General features: G+C 36.2%; 3 protein-coding genes and 1 long non-coding RNA gene across 6 annotated transcripts; 1 reads left to right on the top strand and 3 right to left on the bottom strand.

Moving 5' to 3' along the window:
- Positions 1-614: 614 nt before the first annotated feature.
- LOC108737518 lies at positions 615-6,769 on the bottom strand. The gene is made up of 21 exons (XM_025975609.1): positions 6,596-6,769; positions 4,299-4,317; positions 4,129-4,197; positions 3,954-4,022; positions 3,756-3,824; positions 3,581-3,649; positions 3,406-3,474; positions 3,231-3,299; positions 3,056-3,124; positions 2,881-2,949; positions 2,706-2,774; positions 2,531-2,599; positions 2,356-2,424; positions 2,181-2,249; positions 2,006-2,074; positions 1,831-1,899; positions 1,656-1,724; positions 1,481-1,549; positions 1,306-1,374; positions 1,131-1,199; positions 615-906 (listed from the first exon to the last, which is right to left on the bottom strand). Exons 1-21 carry the CDS (start codon positions 6,767-6,769, stop codon positions 854-856), a joined length of 1,488 nt encoding a protein of 495 aa, XP_025831394.1. The 3' UTR covers positions 615-853.
- A 47-nt stretch (positions 6,770-6,816) lies between these two features.
- LOC108737521 lies at positions 6,817-8,381 on the top strand. 3 transcript variants are annotated; one of them, XR_001937866.2, is made up of 5 exons: positions 6,817-6,884; positions 7,105-7,205; positions 7,355-7,521; positions 7,606-7,819; positions 8,206-8,381. It is a non-coding gene; the product is annotated as an uncharacterized LOC108737521 (long non-coding RNA). The 3 variants fall into 3 exon arrangements; XR_001937867.2 differs by having other exon boundaries at positions 6,823-6,921; XR_001937865.2 differs by having other exon boundaries at positions 6,823-7,205.
- Positions 8,382-9,195: 814 nt separating this feature from the next.
- On the bottom strand, positions 9,196-10,772 carry LOC108737513 (NADH dehydrogenase [ubiquinone] flavoprotein 2, mitochondrial). The gene is made up of 6 exons (XM_018470387.2): positions 10,589-10,772; positions 10,379-10,507; positions 10,136-10,326; positions 9,872-10,079; positions 9,744-9,820; positions 9,196-9,430 (listed from the first exon to the last, which is right to left on the bottom strand). Exons 1-6 carry the CDS (start codon positions 10,619-10,621, stop codon positions 9,337-9,339), a joined length of 732 nt encoding a protein of 243 aa, XP_018325889.1. The 5' UTR covers positions 10,622-10,772; the 3' UTR covers positions 9,196-9,336.
- Positions 10,773-19,058: 8,286 nt separating this feature from the next.
- LOC108737514 (huntingtin-interacting protein K) lies at positions 19,059-19,814 on the bottom strand. The gene has a single exon (XM_018470389.2). The coding sequence runs from the start codon at positions 19,634-19,636 to the stop codon at positions 19,274-19,276; it is 363 nt and encodes a 120-aa protein (XP_018325891.1). The 5' UTR covers positions 19,637-19,814; the 3' UTR covers positions 19,059-19,273.
- Positions 19,815-19,989: the final 175 nt, after the last annotated feature.

The following is a 19,989-nucleotide window of genomic DNA, read 5'->3' as shown; positions in this document are numbered from 1 at the left end:
TCAATAACGCCACAACTACTGGGGAATTCCTCCGATAATCGCAACCATAGATAATAGATACACAAAGGGTAATAGATGGTCAACTCGAAACGCGCCGATTTGCGCGCCCTCCGGCAGGTTTAGTCACAACTAAATAAAAAAGGCGCGCACTTTAAATGTGCTAGTTATTTACTGTTTTTCGTAATGTGCAAGTTAAAGTGAAAAATGGATAAGAAACAATGTAATTTCCTTTTTTATAAAAGAAAACACATTGTTTCTTTGTAAAAAAGGAAATACATTGTTACTTGTCCATTTTTCACCTTAACATAAAAACTTGCGAATTTATAAGTGTAAAAGTAATAATAAGTGAAAGAATAGTAAAAGAAATTTATTGAATGTAACAAATAAACTTGTACAAAATAAATTATTATGTAACTTCAACAGACAATCGGCCAAATAGAAAAGGCCACAAAATAGAAGAAATAGTAATACAGTTTAACTTAATAGTAACATTAAATTTTTAACAACTTTCAGTAGATAACTAAAACCTTTCAATAATGTACTATAAACATTTTCAACACAATTTAAATTAAATATTACTAAGATAATTATTAATGAAGGTAAAAAATCGTTAAGTTGTAGCAACTTACGTGTTCAGATTGAAATTGATGCAGAACACTGAATTTTGAAGAAAAGGGGTTGTAAACAATTCCAAATTAGTGGGTAGTAGAATATTGTTATTCTGTCCATCTGAGAACACCAGCAAAAGTCACTGCATCGTTTTGTTTTTTGTTTTCGTGGAAGAGGGGAAATCTTCGAAAGACACCCCGCCGACCGTACGACTGGGTAGTGTTGGATTCCCTAACAGGAGGACCTACCAACTAAAACCCCTCTCCCTTATAATAGGTTCTGGTAGCAATGGTACACCTAAAAATAAAGAAAAATTAATTATAAAAATGTTTACATGGTACATACGAAATTTTTGCAGAAGCGTCATGCAGAAGGGGGTGGATCTAAGTCAAAGGGGAAGAAGTAACGTCATCGTTGGTGAATGTGAAAATAATGCATATTCTAGTTACAAAATACCTCATAAAGAAATCGGAAATATGCATAAAAACTGAACGTTAGTCAAGCTTTTCAGTAACACTTACCGGAACGTATGGCTGGGCAACTTATACAGAAGCTCGTAGGGGGGTGGCGATGATCGATGGCAGTGAAATCTGTAAAAAATATAAAGATTATACTTATAAAGGTACACACATACTATTTTCTACAAAAACTATGCATAAAAAGTGATCGTTAGTCAAGCTTTTCAGCAACACTTACCGGAATGAGTGGCAAGGCTAGTCAAACAGTAGTTCGTACGGGGGCGGCGATGATCGATGACTGTGAAATCTGTAAAAAAAAAAAAGATTATACTTATAAAGGTACATACATACTAATTTCTACAAAAACAATGCATAAAAAGTGAACGTTAGTCAAGCTTTTCAGCAACACTTACCGGAATGAGTGGCAAGGCTAGTCAAACAGTAGTTCGTACGGGGGCGGCGATGATCAATGACTGTGAAATCTGTAAAAAAAATAAAGATTATACTTATAAAGGTACATACATACTAATTTCTACAAAAACAATGCATAAAAAGTGAACGTTAGTCAAGCTTTTCAGCAACACTTACCGGAATGAGTGGCAAGGCTAGTCAAACAGTAGTTCGTACGGGGGCGGCGATGATCAATGACTGTGAAATCTGTAAAAAAAATAAAGATTATACTTATAAAGGTACATACATACTAATTTCTACAAAAACTATGCATAAAAAGTGAACGTTAGTCAAGCTTTTCAGCAACACTTACCGGAATGAGTGGCAAGGCTAGTCAAACAGTAGTTCGTACGGGGGCGGCGATGATCAATGACTGTGAAATCTGTAAAAAAAATAAAGATTATACTTATAAAGGTACATACATACTAATTTCTACAAAAACTATGCATAAAAAGTGAACGTTAGTCAAGCTTTTCAGCAACACTTACCGGAATGAGTGGCAAGGCTAGTCAAACAGTAGTTCGTACGGGGGCGGCGATGATCAATGACTGTGAAATCTGTAAAAAAAATAAAGATTATACTTATAAAGGTACATACATACTAATTTCTACAAAAACTATGCATAAAAAGTGAACGTTAGTCAAGCTTTTCAGCAACACTTACCGGAATGAGTGGCAAGGCTAGTCAAACAGTAGTTCGTACGGGGGCGGCGATGATCAATGACTGTGAAATCTGTAAAAAAAATAAAGATTATACTTATAAAGGTACATACATACTACTTTCTACAAAAACTATGCATAAAAAGTGAACGTTAGTCAAGCTTTTCAGCAACACTTACCGGAATGAGTGGCAAGGCTAGTCAAACAGTAGTTCGTACGGGGGCGGCGATGATCAATGACTGTGAAATCTGTAAAAAAAATAAAGATTATACTTATAAAGGTACATACATACTACTTTCTACAAAAACTATGCATAAAAAGTGAACGTTAGTCAAGCTTTTCAGCAACACTTACCGGAATGAGTGGCAAGGCTAGTCAAACAGTAGTTCGTACGGGGGCGGCGATGATCAATGACTGTGAAATCTGTAAAAAAAATAAAGATTATACTTATAAAGGTACATACATACTACTTTCTACAAAAACTATGCATAAAAAGTGAACGTTAGTCAAGCTTTTCAGCAACACTTACCGGAATGAGTGGCAAGGCTAGTCAAACAGTAGTTCGTACGGGGGCGGCGATGATCAATGACTGTGAAATCTGTAAAAAAAATAAAGATTATACTTATAAAGGTACATACATACTACTTTCTACAAAAACTATGCATAAAAAGTGAACGTTAGTCAAGCTTTTCAGCAACACTTACCGGAATGAGTGGCAAGGCTAGTCAAACAGTAGTTCGTACGGGGGCGGCGATGATCAATGACTGTGAAATCTGTAAAAAAAATAAAGATTATACTTATAAAGGTACATACATACTACTTTCTACAAAAACTATGCATAAAAAGTGAACGTTAGTCAAGCTTTTCAGCAACACTTACCGGAATGAGTGGCAAGGCTAGTCAAACAGTAGTTCGTACGGGGGCGGCGATGATCAATGACTGTGAAATCTGTAAAAAAAATAAAGATTATACTTATAAAGGTACATACATACTACTTTCTACAAAAACTATGCATAAAAAGTGAACGTTAGTCAAGCTTTTCAGCAACACTTACCGGAATGAGTGGCAAGGCTAGTCAAACAGTAGTTCGTACGGGGGCGGCGATGATCAATGACTGTGAAATCTGTAAAAAAAATAAAGATTATACTTATAAAGGTACATACATACTACTTTCTACAAAAACTATGCATAAAAAGTGAACGTTAGTCAAGCTTTTCAGCAACACTTACCGGAATGAGTGGCAAGGCTAGTCAAACAGTAGTTCGTACGGGGGCGGCGATGATCAATGACTGTGAAATCTGTAAAAAAAATAAAGATTATACTTATAAAGGTACATACATACTACTTTCTACAAAAACTATGCATAAAAAGTGAACGTTAGTCAAGCTTTTCAGCAACACTTACCGGAATGAGTGGCAAGGCTAGTCAAACAGTAGTTCGTACGGGGGCGGCGATGATCAATGACTGTGAAATCTGTAAAAAAAATAAAGATTATACTTATAAAGGTACATACATACTACTTTCTACAAAAACTATGCATAAAAAGTGAACGTTAGTCAAGCTTTTCAGCAACACTTACCGGAATGAGTGGCAAGGCTAGTCAAACAGTAGTTCGTACGGGGGCGGCGATGATCAATGACTGTGAAATCTGTAAAAAAAATAAAGATTATACTTATAAAGGTACATACATTATACTTATAAAGGTACATACATACTACTTTCTACAAAAACTATGCATAAAAAGTGAACGTTAGTCAAGCTTTTCAGCAACACTTACCGGAATGAGTGGCAAGGCTAGCCAAACAGTAGTTCGTACGGGGGCGGCGATCATCAGTGGCTGTAAAATCTGTAAAAATAATGAAAATTATACTTAGAAAGGTACCGCACGGAATACGTTCAAGAAACAGTATGCATAAAATTGAACGTTAGTCAAGCTTTTTAGCAACACTTACCGGAATGTGTGGCAAGATAACTTAAAGAGAGGCTCGTAGGGGGGTGGCGATGATCGGTGACTGTAAAAGCTGTAAAAATAATGAAAATTGTAGTTACAAAGGTACAGAATACTTGTAGAAAAAATATGCATAAATATTGAACATTAGTCAAGCTTTTCAGCAACACGTACCGGCAAGAAGAATGAGAACCTCGTAGGGGGATAGTGATCATCGGTTACTGTGAATGCTGTGAAAATAATTAAAATTATCTTGTTGTGTTCATAATTATTACTACTGCAGAGGCAATCATAAGTAAATTTTTATACGCTGCAATGATACAGTATATTGTGAGTATTTTGGGGATACGAATAAATTATTTCTCTACAAAACTAAAAATATAATTAAATGTAGAAAACAATTACACCCTCCGGGTCAACAAGTTTATTCCTAATGATACGATTTTCAGTCTACTAAATACAATGTCATTTATTCAATACCACTATGATGGTATGACACCATTTGAAACATTCGTATGTTCCAAAGAGAGGACGAAATGTTTGTATATTACAAGAAATACAACAATCCTAAGTAAAGACCAAGGAAAAAATCGTTGTTATTACGTTGATAAACAAAACAGTTCCAAATGTTCGAAACATGTATTTGTATGCCAAATCTTTCATTCTATTAAGTATTAACACGTTTGTAACGTTTTAAAATTGTTTTAAATCATTTATTTGTATGATGGCGTGCGTACATACAATTCTTCAGTAAACGCACTTAATCAAAAGTACAGAAATAATCTGTTGTGTAACTTGTAACAGAATAGTTTTCAAAAATTGCCACATGATGTGCGATACGAATATGTAAACAATGCCGCAGCTATTAATTAAGACATCTAAACTGAACAACATGAAATATATTTAGTTATTTAAACCAGTACAAACAATTTACATAGATGTAAATCCCACAAAGGTAATCGCAGTTAGCTGTTTTGGAATTGTTTTTTAATTGATTCAACTTTAACATCCATATAGCAATGAAATTCAATATACATAAAGCAAAATCGTCCGCGATGTTTCGCAAAAAGGCCATGTAAGATGTATTTGTAAGTTATATGGAAATCTTTACATACGTATAACACACACACTTTCATCCACTTAAAAAACGAAAATGTGAGATAAGTGTAATCATTAATAATTATAAGAGAACACATTNTATTATCGTTACCAATTTTAATAAAAAAATTTTTTGAACGTAGACAACCCTCATTACTGCAATGCAAACAAAAATTATGATAATTTTTTTTATGATCGTACTGCTGTATTTCTTATGCAACCCATTTTACAAAATCTTTAAACCCTGCAAGCACCGCCATCTGCCAGGTTTAGTCACAACTATTTTGACAGGAGAGTTGAAACCGCATGATCATACCTGTCATAGATTAAAGAAATATATACCGTTAAATTCATAGATTAAGTCAAATATTTTCATTGATGCGTATCCACAGACAAGTAAGATACATTACCATAATTTCTAAGGAATACTTCAAATAATTTTAGGTATTCATTTTAACATTTGCTATATAGTTATGCATGTTGATTATATATACAACATATATTTGGCGAGGATGCCATTCTTTCCCCTAGTTTTGGAGTTTGGAAAAAGTAAGTAAAACAAACAAACCCAACCTATCTTAAACGAATCAATCAAAAATAGTTGTAATTCTTTGTCAACAATTTGAAGTGAACATACTAATCGAGACCACAAAAGCGGTACCACAGAAGTTCAATCGTTAACGGTAACTGCCAAAATGAACTGTTAACTGTGAGGTGTAATCTAAAAATGTTTATTAACATCATCCCCCCAATTGCTTCATGTAAGTTTTTCATTTTAAGCCATTTCCAACAAGAAAAATTTACATTTTCGAAAGAGCCGTGATACGGAAGTTTTAGCTTTTACCTCTTTTTTATTTTAAACTTTATATTACAGCAATCTTGATATTTAAATTAAACACAAAATAATTTTTGTTGATTTTGCGATTTGTATTTTTATCTATGCTCTATAGTTGTTTCCTTCACACGTATCTATAGTAGTTTTCCAATTACAGAGCATAATGCGACTGTGCCGCACCATGCCGAAGTGTGCTGCTGCTTAATTGGAATGTGTATTAGTTTTCAAGTGCGCCAACAGAGTGCACTAATGTCAGTGTTGAGGAAAAAAACCTTCATCGACTTAGCAACCTATTAATTTACTTTTAAAAGGAATGGTATACAACATCAATAGTTATTAGTCGAAAGCTTTTTCTAAATATTATAAGTAATTTCGATTTTTCTAGTATTCATTGCGCACATCGGACATAGGCAGTACTTTTCAAAGTGCTCAACGCTGCGAGGCGTTGCTGTAGTTAGAACACTCGATCAAAGAATACAGATACATAGAAGGCCACATCAGTGCGATTTGGTGTCGCAGTACAATGTTTAGTTCTAACTGCGACCGTAGGAGTCGCATGGTCGAAATAGGCAGGGCAGGGCAGGCTGCAGATGGAATTGTCAGCAATTGACTCTGGTCGACGCATGGCCAACGACTGCTGACAATTCCATCTGCAGCCTGCCCTGCCTATTTCGACCATGCGACACCTACGGTCGCAGTTAGAACTGAGCATTCTACTGCGATACGAAATTGCGCTGATGTGGCCTTCTATGGGTCTGTATTTTTTGACTCGATGCTGCGCAAAATGCCGCAGTGTGCGCTCTAGTGCTTTAATTGGAAAATTACCTGTATGTCCGCAGTATAAACTGACAAAATTATTTAGAAGTCTGTGAATTTTATGCATTTGGTCCATCTTGCCATTTTGTATTACAACCCACGCTACATCGCCATTTTTAAGACTTCACAATTAACTTGCTTTTCCCTGCATGTATTCATTATTGTTTTTCATGTCTCAATTGTTTATTGTATTAATAGTGAAGTTTATTTTTTTCTTCTCCATATTTACAGATTGACGATAATAGAAGTGGTAAATGTTCATTGTGATGCAACTGAAAATGAAAATCTTTTGCCATGGTGTTGTCTTCAGTTTAGAGTCTTCTATAGTTAAGGTATATATATAAAACATATAATATATTTATTCGATATTAACAGAGAAAAGGGTTTGGTATTACTGTAACGTTGTATTGTGCAAGTTATTTAGTTGGGAAGCTAAAATGAATTATATCTGAATATTGTTTGATAAAATTTCATTTTACAGGAACATTACAAAAACTGGATGGCATTAAATTACAGAGCATTGCTTGTATCAGTCCTCATTCCCTCGAGAAAGTAGATGTTCCTATGGTCCTAAAGAAAACATGTTTTTTTTTCATTGAGGATGAAGGCAGTTTGCCGTTGTTAAAGGAGATTTATTACAGTGAACTGGTGAGTAACAGCATCAATTAAAAATAATAGTAATTAAGATCCCAGTAACTTCAATTTCTATAGACAACTAATACAACTTTGCAGAAATAGCACAAGCAGAGAAGCAGAATTAATATGAAATTTCTCTTTTGATCAAAGTGAAAGTTAGCTTTTAACTTTTGAACTTGCAAGGGGGAGGCAAGAGGAAGTTAATTTGGAAACCACTGGAACAACATTACCAGCAATTGTATCATTTCTGGATTTGGCTTGCTCATTACACTTGTAGACTTTAGAACACTACATTCCACAATTACTTAAGGTGAGAATACATGACATAATTAATTGCTCTTTATTAAAATGTAATGGCATTTCTTTTAACAATTCTCTATTGTCAACAATATAAATTGACGTTATGACGTGTGTATCATTTCTTTAAAATATCTATTGTTCACAGTTTCTATAAAATTTCGTTTAACATTTATCTATTGTCTACACTCTACACCATGAATGGACGTCTATGATTTCACCCTTTGTGTATGTACTATCTATGGATTTCACATTTATCTGTCATTATGTAAACATGACGTTTGTCCTCATTTTATAATTTAGATGTTTTACTTGCGTTTTGGTGCGTGTTTTTAGATGTGTTTAATCTCATTCTTAATTAAAGGTGTAATTAATATATTTTTTTGTCCATTTCTACAGATCGTCTAACAAATGAGAGGGAATTAAAGTTTTTGGTCGTACTGAAACAACCAATGTCTGGATGGGTGTGGTCTTTCGTGGATCATATTGTTGATTTGCAGTTTTCGTCTTCGCCTTGCAACATTATGCAGTCAATTTTCAACCGACGAGTGAGAGCAACTGGAGATTTATTCGAATTCCACTGAAACAACAAATTTTCTGCNCTGCCAGGTTTAGTCACAACTATTTTGACAGGAGAGTTGAAACCGCATGGAGCTTATATAAAATGATTCCATCCTGCTAAGTTATAAGTACAACGTAAATATGTTAATATGGATGCATATATTACTTTAATTCAAGGAGTTCTCAAAAACATTTCCAAGAATGCAACCTCACAAGAAAGATTAAAAAATATCATAGTATGCAAAGTAAACATGTCAAAATTATGAAAATTACATATATTTTTTTCTATAAAAGAGTTTATTCATTGAGAAATGGTATAAGTTTAAGTGTAAAGACCTCAATAAACATTTGTCACATGTAAAACATTTCCAAAGAATGTTAATAATGTTAAAATTTACATCTTCCCAGGATGAAATCTTTTTAAATGAGCTATTATTTTCTTTTAAGATTTTGAAGTCTCAAATGCATAATGCATTCTTTTATACGTTTGCAAGCATGTAGAAATCATATAGTTGCCAACAAAACATATCACAACTAATTATCTAAATTTTTATTCAAGAAGCCTTAAGGAATGATAAACTGTATAAATTATAATTGCTTAACTAATTATGTAGAAGATAAAATTCAGCATTTGTCAATGTTAACTTATTTAGCAGGGTTGCTGATTAACATTAAAAAAATTTACATACAAAGTAGAAATCTTCCCGAAGTGGACCGGGGTGTGACAACAGCAACAATTTTTCCTCATTAATTTGAGGTGGTGTGTAGTGGGTACAAATTGAGAATATTTCATATTAAAAAAATTGAATTTCAATGAAAACAATGACCACCAACAAATTTTACTTTATACAACCATTTATCCTGTAGTGTACATATCTGAAGTGTAGTTTCGATAAACGTTAGCACCATTCAGTTAACTTCCATTTTTATTGTACTATATAACTAAAATTTACAGAAAATTTATAATACTTATAAATCGGGCCTAACTTTAAAACCTGGACCGGGTGGCTCACTGGTGAGTGATGTTAATCCTCCTCTTGGTTCACATGCATATCTTCCACTTCTGGTAATAAACAATACAAAAATATTACTAATACTGTAACAAATAGTGAGAAAGTGGGCTTATGAATTTTTGATATTTCTTTTCTTAGTACACAAAAAATTTATGGCCAAATTTTAGATTTCTCTCTTACTCTTTTAGGTAATATGTATAATAAAATATCAGTAATAAGGTTTTAAACTGCTTTAAAGTTAAATCTTTTATGTTTATCTGAAGTGCATCGCCATCTAATGGATATTTACTGCTCCTTAAGTAGTAGCTATACACATTCATTTGTTTTAAACACATTCATTTGTTTTAAATACATTCAATTTACCTTGGCCCTGGTGCAGGTCTTTTCCCAAGCTTTAAATCATTTAAAATTGATTTAGTATCTTCTACAGTCAAATCTTCCTGTAAACATGTCACTTAAATATAAAACCAATATAATTATAAAATACTTACATAATAATCATCATTAATTTGGACCATAGGTGCATTAACACAAGCACCTAAACATTCTACTTCAGAGAGTGTAAACAATTTATCAGTGGTTGTTTCTCCTACCTTTATATTTAATTCACTCTTAATAGTATTTAGCACTTCATCTGAACCTCTTAACCAACATGGAGTTGTGGTGCATACTTGAACATGATATTTGCCAACAGGTTTTCTAACAAAAATGTAATAATAAGTACATGTACTACAATAATTAAAACAAACAATAACCTAATAAACATTGTATAAAATGTAGCTACTTCATATACTCTCATTCTAGGTAAATTTAATATTTCAGCAACTTTATGCATAGCAGACAACGGTAACCACCCACCAACTTGTCTCTGAGCAAGATCTAATAAGGGCATCATGGCTCCTCTTTTATGACCTTCAGGATAAAGCCCTAAAATTGCTTGTATTCTCTAAAAAGCAGTAAATAAATCATAAATCAAAGCTATTTATAATAACATTTACTTTTTTATTATCATCAGTAAATTCAAAGGGAATATCAGGATTATCTTCTGGAGTATCTCTATGTACAAACATAGTGTCGTGTTTTAAACATGGAAAAGTTTGAATAGTTCGTGTAAAAATTGGGCTCCACTAAAAGTAATATGTTGTAAAACAATTATGCAACACACAAATTAAAAATTAAAATTATACATATATGTACACATATATTACTTTTAATTTTATGCTTCTGATTGTTGACAACATCTCTGTACTTTGTATCTCTATCGCAGAACCTGTTAATAACCGCTGACGATTAATAATCTTGCTTACGACTGTTTTCAATAATATTAAAAATTAGCAATAACTGCAGTCTTCAGTTTACATAATATGATAGGCAGTGGCTCCGGACGGTTTGGCCGTGTTCTTAATCTTTAAAAGAACCGTCCAACGGCTTTATTATTTTTAAACCTATACAGAAGTTAACAAAAGAGAACATAAACTAACAAAACCTTGGCTCGGATTACACACTGCTAGGGTTCGGTGTTAGAGGAATTATAGGATTAAGGGATTAACTTAATCCGACTTAATCTCAACATGAGAAATCTATTGGGACTACTTTCAGGTCGATCAGACTTTCGGTTCCGGTTTTACCGGAAGTTGAATATTTTACTTTTTTGTGTAGTCTCTGAAGGACTTCCTAAAAATTTGATGTTCGCTCTTTCAGACCTGAACACCGAATGACCAATACACCGTATACAGTATGCAGCACACAATAGAAAGATAGGAACGCTACCGAACCGTCTCTGCTGGGTTTCTCTTTATAAATTCAAAACCGGAAGTCGAATTAACTCCAAACCGGTTCCGTTGTATTTCTCATAATCCACTTGTTCATTATCCCCTAACCATTGTAAACAAAATAACTTCCGGTAAAATCGGAAGCGGAAGTGATCGAACTGGAACTAGTCTCAATCGATTCCTCGTCTCAAGTTTAGTCGGATTAGGCTAATCCTAAAATCCTCAAGTCACTCTAACACCGAACCGCAGCAGTGGGTAATCCCTACCAAAACCTTTATTATCTTAAAAGACTTGTGATTTTCCAGTGACATTAACAAAAAAAACTTTTCAATACACTGTATTTTTTGTTATGGAATTATAAAAATAAGATATAGGTAGTTATATATGTAAGTAACATTATTTTAAACTATAGCAATACTTCAAATTCCTTAATATACAGGGTATTTTTGAAATAAGTAGCAATATTGCAGGAGGTGATGGGACACTATAAAATAAGAAAATTAAGTAAACGTTTGCAGGTCTGAAAGTTCATTGCTTTAGAGGCAAACGTAGTTGAAAGTAGAGATAAATCTAATTTCGACCTTGGAGAAAAATACAACAATACGCCTTATTCAATCAGCTGGTAATTGTATGTTAAGGTCATGGGATATTCAGTGTATTAAATAACATAGTTGAGACACCATGAGTGAGATAGCGGTTTACGTGACGGCTGAATAGATTGTGAATTAGGTTGCTTATAATGAAAAGTATTTTGTTCTTAAAAACATATATCTAATACTCCTATATTCCTAGCGCTCGTAAGTGAAAACGGGGTAAATAAGACAACAAAAGACTACTCCTACCTCCTTTTAGACTATTCGACCCGTTGTGCGCAAGCGTCACGAGTCTGATGGGGTACTTGACAAGTGTGGTGGTGTACGCCATAAATAATGCGCGCTTGTAGGCATGTTCACTCCCGGTTCGAACTTCGAGATAGCAACATCTACTGCAGCAGCGGTCGACAACAACTACTCGATGCTAGAGTTCTTCAGCGACAAAAAATAGTCTTTCTTAAGACTAATCGACCATGGAGTTAGACGAAGGCTTCGAGATCCCGAAGAAGACGAGAAAGCTGACCTACGACCAGAGAACAGCCACGAAGGTTACAACGTCGAACAGCTTCGAAGTTCTACATTGCGAGTCAACGGACCAACCCAAAATCCCACCAGTGATCATACACTATAACGAGGACTGGAACGAAATACGTAAGAAGCTGCAACTAAACAACATAAAGTTCGACCACGCCACGAGCACCAAAAATGGAGTTAGGATACAACCTTGCACCGAAGATGACCACAGCAGGCTGACAGCTTTGTTGGACAAAATTGATTGCTACTACTTTACCTATACAAGCGACCGTAAACGACCAATCAAATACGTCATGAAGGGTATTCCCACCTCGCTGTCATGCGACGTCTCCAACGACCTTGAGGGAAAAGGGATAAGCGACACAACCGTCCATAGGATGAAGAGCCGGTCCAAGGCGATTCCCCTGGTCCTAATTATCGCGCCCAAAGAAATGGAGGACAAAGTCAAGGGCATCAAGACATGTTGCCACCTACGTGTCTCAATTGAGATGTACCGCCAACTACGACGACCCACGCAATGCCATCGCTGCCAGCGCATTGGACATATCCAAAGGAACTGCAAGATGGCACCACGATGCGTAAAATGTGAAGACCTTCACCATTCTTCCCAGTGCACGAAGCCAAGGGAGGAAGTGCCGCAACTGCGAAGGGCCACACCCCGCTAGCTACCGGGGTTGCAAAGCCTTCACGACGAAGACACCAAAGACAACAAAGCCTATCAACTCAACCAAGGCCACCGCATCTACCGTCCGACAAGGGATCTCATATGCGAAAGCGACAGCGGGAAAGCCAAGAACGGAAAACCCTTCAACTTCAACAGAGACAACAACAATATTTGACAAAATCGACCTGACTACCTTCAAGACAGCAATAATCAACCTCGCCAACCAACTTAAAGGAGCCACAACTCCAGGCGAAATACTCCTGCACCTGTTGGGCAACCCCCACATCTTACTACAAATACTACACAAATAGTAAGAACAATACCATGCGGCTGAAGAGAGCCTCGCGGCCCTAGAACGGCCTGAGGGGGAGAGGTTTTAGTCGGTAGGCGTCCTCCGGGATGAATCCGACACTACCCGGTCGCGCGGGCGGCCGGGTGTCTTTTGAAGATTTCCTCTCTTCCACGAAAACAAAAAAAAAAAAGGCATGTTCAACTCCCTCGCCGACGTCATCGCCCATGTAGCCAAGTTAAAGCAAAACTTAACCGTTCTGGGCACCTTTATCCGTCAGCACGCTGACAATAAAGCAACACCCATGTCAGAAGACACCGGGCCAGCACCTCCTCCATTGCCCCGCCCTCACAGATACTTATACCTAAAACTTCTACTACTTCCACCGCCGATGGATTTACAAAAGCTAATAGCCGCCGAACTAACCGCAGAAGGCGAACGCCATTCCTTTCGTCGCCTTCTACGACGTCTACGGACGTAAATCCGAACCTGAAATCTCTAGTCATGGCGCCGCAGCTCCTCCCCCAAAAGACCCTTTGGCCAAAAATTATCCGTGGCATGGAAAGCCACGGTATCTCCGCCCGACGGGCAAGTAATACCAGCGACTCCATCAGGATGTCCCAACTCTGTGAAGGACTTCTGCCGCTTTTCTTCTCTCCTCGACAAGTCAAACGTCGAATTATCAACCAACCAGCTCCACCAAGACGCAGACCTTCACGTCATCCTTCGCGGAGTCTGTGAGTCCATCTCCACCGTATGTCCAACGGTGACAAAGTTTGGCTGCTAGTGTCCGTTCGCTTAGACAGGTCGGACAAAAAGTCCAATAAAATATTCGAGCTTGACAAGACCTGCGGGCTCAACGTCAAAGTCGAGCCTAAAAAAGCTAACAAAGACGTCCCCTAATGCCACCGGTGCCTGAAGTTCTTTCACACGGCCAACTAACTGCCGCGCAGCCTGAGTCTGTTCCTTCTGCGGCCGTAATAATCTCTCAGCCGAATGCAAGGCGGAAGACAACAAAGGCGCCACTCCTTCCTGTGTAAACTGCAAAGGAAGAAACCGCTCCTCCTATCGAGGTTTCGCGCAAAACCGACGCTTCAAAAAAGGCCACCACCACCCCGGCTGCTCCAAAGAGTGTCCATCAACCGACCGTTCTCCTGTTGCCTCCGTAAAGACATCTCCCCAAAAGTTTTACGCAAGGGCCGTGAGAGCAGCCCCCCATCCCGACCCACAAGCTCAACCCAACCCCAAGCACCGCTACAACATCAGGTGCAACACTGTCCCTTCAGGCTATCATCCAAGCAATGGTAGCCAGTTTAGTCGCCCTCCTCCAACCACTCACCAATGTCTAATACAGCTCACCCAGATAGTCTTCGATTAGTTACCTGGAATGTCCATACTTCCCTTTCGTATGGAAAGAAGTCACTGTCATTTGTCTCCCCAAAAAAAGGAAACCCCTCAGCTCTCCCTCACACTGTAGGCCGATCAGCCTGCTCAGTTCGTTGAGCAAAGTAGTTGAATCCATCCTTCTCGATCGGCTCTTAGACCATGTGGAGCAAACCTTTTTGCCCATCATCAACACGGCTTCCGCAGGCATCACGGCACCGACTACCAACTTCTTCGCGTATCCGAATATATTTCCGATAACCTTTACAAGCGACGTCAGACCTCCATGCTTCTTCTTGACGTCCAGCAAGCGTTCGACCGAGTCTGACACGAAGGCCTTATTCCAAACTCATCGCTCTCTTAACATTCCACATTTTCTGATTGGGGTTATCGGATCCTTTCTCACAGACAGAAGCTTTTGGGTCCGCGTTGGCTCTGTTCCTTAGGCCAACAAACCCGTCACAGCCGGTGTCCCACAAAGCTTCAAACTATCTCCCATTCTTTTTAACCTGTTTTGCGCGTACATGCTCTCCGACACTTCTATTCTGACTGGTCATTATGCTGACGACATTGTCCTCAAATGGAAAAACTCCGTCACTTACCTAGGCGTCGTCTTCGACAGGACCCTAAACCGGCGGTACCGTATCACAGCTACCCGTAACAAGGCTAGGGTGCATTCAACGCACCCAAGCCTTTGTTGCGAAACACCTCCATCACCCAACATACAAAAATCCGTGTGTTTAACGCAATCATCAGGAGCATTTGCTCCTACGCCATTCCCGTCTGCAGCTGCGCGTTTCCCCACCGCCTGAAACCTCTGCAAGGCACCTACATGCGGATCCTTCGTTCCGAACTAAACTACCTCTGGTTCTTTGTTCTTTTAATGGTGTAAACGTATATGTATGTATGTATTCAGTCGAATTGGTGGTAGGTAGGTCAACGAGTCATTGTTATACGTCAATAACAACCTCAAGGGTGGTATGGAAATTTGCCTTACAATTACTTATCTATAAGGTATTAATTAACTTATTGATGTTTACGTAATGTTAATTTTATTTTTCTTTGGTGTTCTTAATACTAAGCTGAGTTGAACTTTAAATAATGCTGCAAATAAACAGCGATGAACAAAGCTGTTATTTATTTAATTTTTATCAAGACCGGCTTGAAATTGCAATTTGTTCTCTTTTTCTTACAATTTCTTTGTCTCTTAATCATGCTTTTTTACTCACCGTGCGATTCCCTATTACATCAGTTAACACCCTCCAAAGCTTACCACTTATTTCAGAAAAACACCCTGTATACTTATGCCGATGTTAATAAATGCGAGAAAAATGCTGGTAAATAAAGCGAAATGTAGAATTACTCTAATTTATATCTATAAATTGAGCTCTGTAAAACTTTAGCTCTGAAAAAGTTGACAAGACGTAGTGGAAATATAATAGTATAGACCGTTGAGTAGTATTATAAAAAAAAATGCGGAAAATTGAAAAAGGTTCATAAACAATATTATTTTTGGATGCGTAGGATACTGTTTTGGTTCCTCATCCTCAAAGCTTCTAACCTATCCTAACATTTTCTTTTCCACCGCGCCAATCAACCATGTTTCGCACCCATACAGCGTCGTGCTCCAAACATACACATTTAACAATCTTTTTCGAATTTCTAAATTAATGTTTGCGAGCATAAAAGTAACTTCTTTTTATTGAAGGTGATCCGACCCTGCGCTATCCTCTGTGTTATATCCCTACTACTCCTTCCGTCCTGACATTTGACTCCCAAATACCTAAAATCAGCCACTTCTAATTTTCCATCTCCTGTTTCTATATTCGATTTATCTCTACCTTTTCTTCTCTTGCACATCAGTATTTTTGTTTTACTTTTACTTATTTTCATACAAAACTGTTTTATCAATATCACTTCCATTTTATTTAAAGCGATCTCTAACTCCTCCTTGCTAGATGCTAATACTGCTATATCATCTGAAAATCTAAGCATACTAATCTTTTGCTCCTGTATATTTACCCCTACAGTTGTACTGTCTTTAATAATGTTGATCGCGTCTTCGATGTGTAAATTGAATTTCATCCCTGACTGACTCCCTTCCTAATGTTTACTTGTCTACATTGCAGCTCCAGCTCTATAATTACCTGTTGCTTTTTATACAAACTAAGTTCACTGTTCTATTTCTGTAACTCATCCCTACATTTTTTAGTGTATTTAACGTCTTGTCTCATTTAACATTGTCAAAAGCTTTTTCTACAAATCCTATATGTAAGAACTCTTTCTTTTTTATCGTTTCCTCTACTGTTACCCGTCAAGCTAGAATGTCCTCCAGGGTTCTTCTATTTTTTCTAAACCCTAATAGTTCTTTCGCCACTTCTTCCATCCTTCTCTGTACAATTCTAGTTAAAATTTTGACGCATGAGAAGTTATGCTAATTGTTCTAAATTTCTCGCACCTATCCGCGCCTCTCTTTTTAGGTCTAGTTACGACCACGTTCCGTTTACAATCTACTGCAATCTACTGGGATTTTCCCAGTTTCGTAAATGTGACTAACTAGCTTAAACATACAATCTCTAACGTCGTTTTTTAATACTACATCGAACTCTTTTCTCATTATGAGATAACCTACTTCACCTATCTCCACACTGTCTTCCTCTCATGACCTGAGTATAGGTTTTCTAAATATTCTTTTCGCCTATCTGCCTTTTCCTCATTTTCTACTAAAATGACCCCTACCTCGTTTCATATATTATTGATACTGTACCCTACATCTCTAAAATTCCTGTTAATTATATTATAAGCCTCATCTGTTTTACCTACTTTTTTACACTTTAGATCAATCCACTGTTCCTTAGCTGCCCTACACTTTCTATTATTTTCTATTTTATGGCCTACTTCGTTTGTCTTGTTTTTGTATTTCTTCCTTTCTTCTATTTAATCCTACATTCTCGTTTGTTATCCAGGGTTTTTTTTTACTTTCGTTTTCTTTAAGATCTAGTATATCTGTAGCAGCTGACTTAAGGACGTTTTAATGCAGTTCCATTTTGTCTCTGTTATTCGTTTTTCCCGCCTTATTTCGTCTGTATGTACATGAAATATAAATGATTAAATGAAAAAGAAACGATTAACACGTTGTATAAAAGAAAGGACGGGCAATTTCCTGCTACCGGTAAAAGTTGTATCAATATGCAAAAATAATTGCGTAGTTGTTACGAATTGTCATTGAAAAGAGAAGAATGAAGAAAGAAGGCGTTTCAAATGGGACGTTATTAACAGATAAGATAAACAGGTTTTGTAAAGAAGTGGAATTTATGTAATTGCATAAAAAAGACATATTTTAATGAAGATTACCGTAAGATAGAAACAATTTCCTTTATCAGAAGCATTAATTGAAAAAATTTATTGTGGAAAAATGTCTGGCAAGCATACGTATGTAGCGGCACTCGTTTTGTGTAAGTGTACAGAAAATCAAGAAGCATATTGCAAACTTTTTGGACCATTTAACTCGAAAAGAAAACGTTGTCAAGTCTTCTTCACTTGTTAAGGAAATTACTTGTTTCTAGACAATTTCTCACTTAATCTTTCATTTCCCTTTAAAACAACAAAAAGGAAAGTGGACTCGTTTAAACGTTTAAACTGCCCGCCTTTTATATTGGTTCGGTCGTCTCATTGCCAGATGACGCCACACCGGCGAGTGTTTCATTTTATGATACACTATGACTATAATCAATGATAATCTCTTATCCACTCTTATCTATGGGCAATCATAACCTTGCTTATGTTATAACCTTAATAATAAATCTGAATCCTGATGTTTCCCTAACCAATGTATCAAAAATTAATACATTAATTGTCTATGTACAGTAATTATAGAAACAATTTGCAAGCAATCAGTAGGTATGTCGATTTAGTTTATCTTCATACTGTTCAAATCAACTTCCAAATAAATTAAATAAAATCCTTAATACGTAAGACACAAAGTAAAGTATCCCCGATTTTACTTTTTAGATGTTCCCGACATTTCTGCACCTTCCGCTAATTTATTCTGATCCTTGCCGGAATGTTTTTACGTGCGATCTTCCCTAGAAGTACAAGCTACATATTTTCTCGGTTTTCATCAACAAAGTTTATCAACAGTCATAAATTAATTTTAACAGATAATGACTCTACTTTTATTGCGTGGCATCCTCCAAATAATTTTCCTTATAATTGCACAAAGCCTTTACCTATAAGAACTAATGATGAAGAAACTGCAGTTTTAAAAATTAAATTTACTAGTGAAATGATGGAAGCTTTGAAAAAAAAAACTCCTGAACAAGCAAGGCAACAGTTAATGAATATCACACACACTACAAAGCATAAATGGTTTCCTCGAGCTCGTGATAAAAAGGCTAAGAAAACATCCATGGATAGAATATATTTGTAAAAAAAAGGCTTAACTATCATGTAATACATTTATTGCATGTATAAATGTCAAAATATAAGACTTTTTGAAGTTGTATGTACACATTAAAGTTCATTGACAGTTAAATTACAATATTTTGTAACACATTTTAAAAAATGTTTGAATGATTCACAGAATTAGCACCAGCTATTATAAAATGATTTATTTAATAGTATTCATTATCCTCATCACAAGTGTCAAATTTATACTATTAATTTGTTAGAGCGATTAAAGCATTAACCACATTACCATGATGTTCTCTTAATGTACGCTCTGCCATGAGCTTAGATATTTCCATTTCTTTAACTATTAAATCAACATCTTCTTTTTTTATGGATACTTTGAGTAATTCTTTTTCTCTAGCAATCTTTTCTGCCGCCTGTTTATTTCTTTGATCTCCAATCAAAGATATTGCTCCAGATACGTCTTGTGTAGAAATTTCCTTTTCTTCTGCATAATCGGTAACCTTTTCTAAATCTGCTGCACCACTATCATGTTTTGCACTTCTTTTTTCTTTTTGTGATTTGTCATCTGTTTCTTCTGTCGATCCATTCACAACTTCTTCGTCTGCCATTATCTCTAAAATTTAATTTTTATTTTTGCTTTATTCCAAAATGAAGTAATTGTTTATATATTCAGATATATACAGTCAGCATAGATAATAGATATACAAAGGGTAAGTAAGTAAGCCAGTGAGTACCGGACATAAATAATAGGTATCGGCTATCTGGACAAGACAACCCATAGATTAGAGATTTATAATAGATGTTTCACTTTAGGACGTGAATGACAATTCCTAAGGTTAATAGATGACGCTGATAGCACCGTCGGGAAGAAAGATGAACGTTGAATAAAGGGTTGCATATGCAAAATTGACTTTGGTAAAATAAATTAATGTAAATGACTTCTTCTTTGATATAAGGTACT

The sequence above is a fragment of the Agrilus planipennis genome, unplaced genomic scaffold (assembly GCF_000699045.2).
Source record: "Agrilus planipennis isolate EAB-ADULT unplaced genomic scaffold, Apla_2.0 scaffold139, whole genome shotgun sequence".
Classification (NCBI taxonomy): Eukaryota; Metazoa; Arthropoda; class Insecta; order Coleoptera; family Buprestidae; genus Agrilus; species Agrilus planipennis.
The sequence above is the reverse complement of the archived record's forward strand: the minus strand, read 5'-3'. Positions and strand labels throughout refer to the sequence as shown.

Bases quoted from the DNA above. Each gene is read 5' to 3' on its own strand.
- LOC108737518 (XM_025975609.1), bottom strand. From the start codon at position 6,769: ATGCTCAGTTCTAACTGCGACCGTAGGTGTCGCATGGTCGAAATAGGC. The intron at 3,125-3,230 runs GTAAGTGTTGCT...TTTTTTTTACAG, and splicing joins TAGCCTTGCCACTCATTCCG to ATTTCACAGTCATTGATCAT. The intron at 1,200-1,305 runs GTAAGTGTTGCT...TATTTTTTACAG, and splicing joins TAGCCTTGCCACTCATTCCG to ATTTCACTGCCATCGATCAT.
- LOC108737514 (XM_018470389.2), bottom strand. From the start codon at position 19,636: ATGGCAGACGAAGAAGTTGTGAATGGATCGACAGAAGAAACAGATGAC.
- LOC108737513 (XM_018470387.2), bottom strand. From the start codon at position 10,621: ATGTTGTCAACAATCAGAAGCATAAAATTAAAA. The intron at 10,508-10,588 runs GTAATATATGTG...TATTACTTTTAG, and splicing joins TCAGAAGCATAAAATTAAAA to TGGAGCCCAATTTTTACACG. The intron at 10,327-10,378 runs GTAAATGTTATT...ACTGCTTTTTAG, and splicing joins TTACTGATGATAATAAAAAA to AGAATACAAGCAATTTTAGG.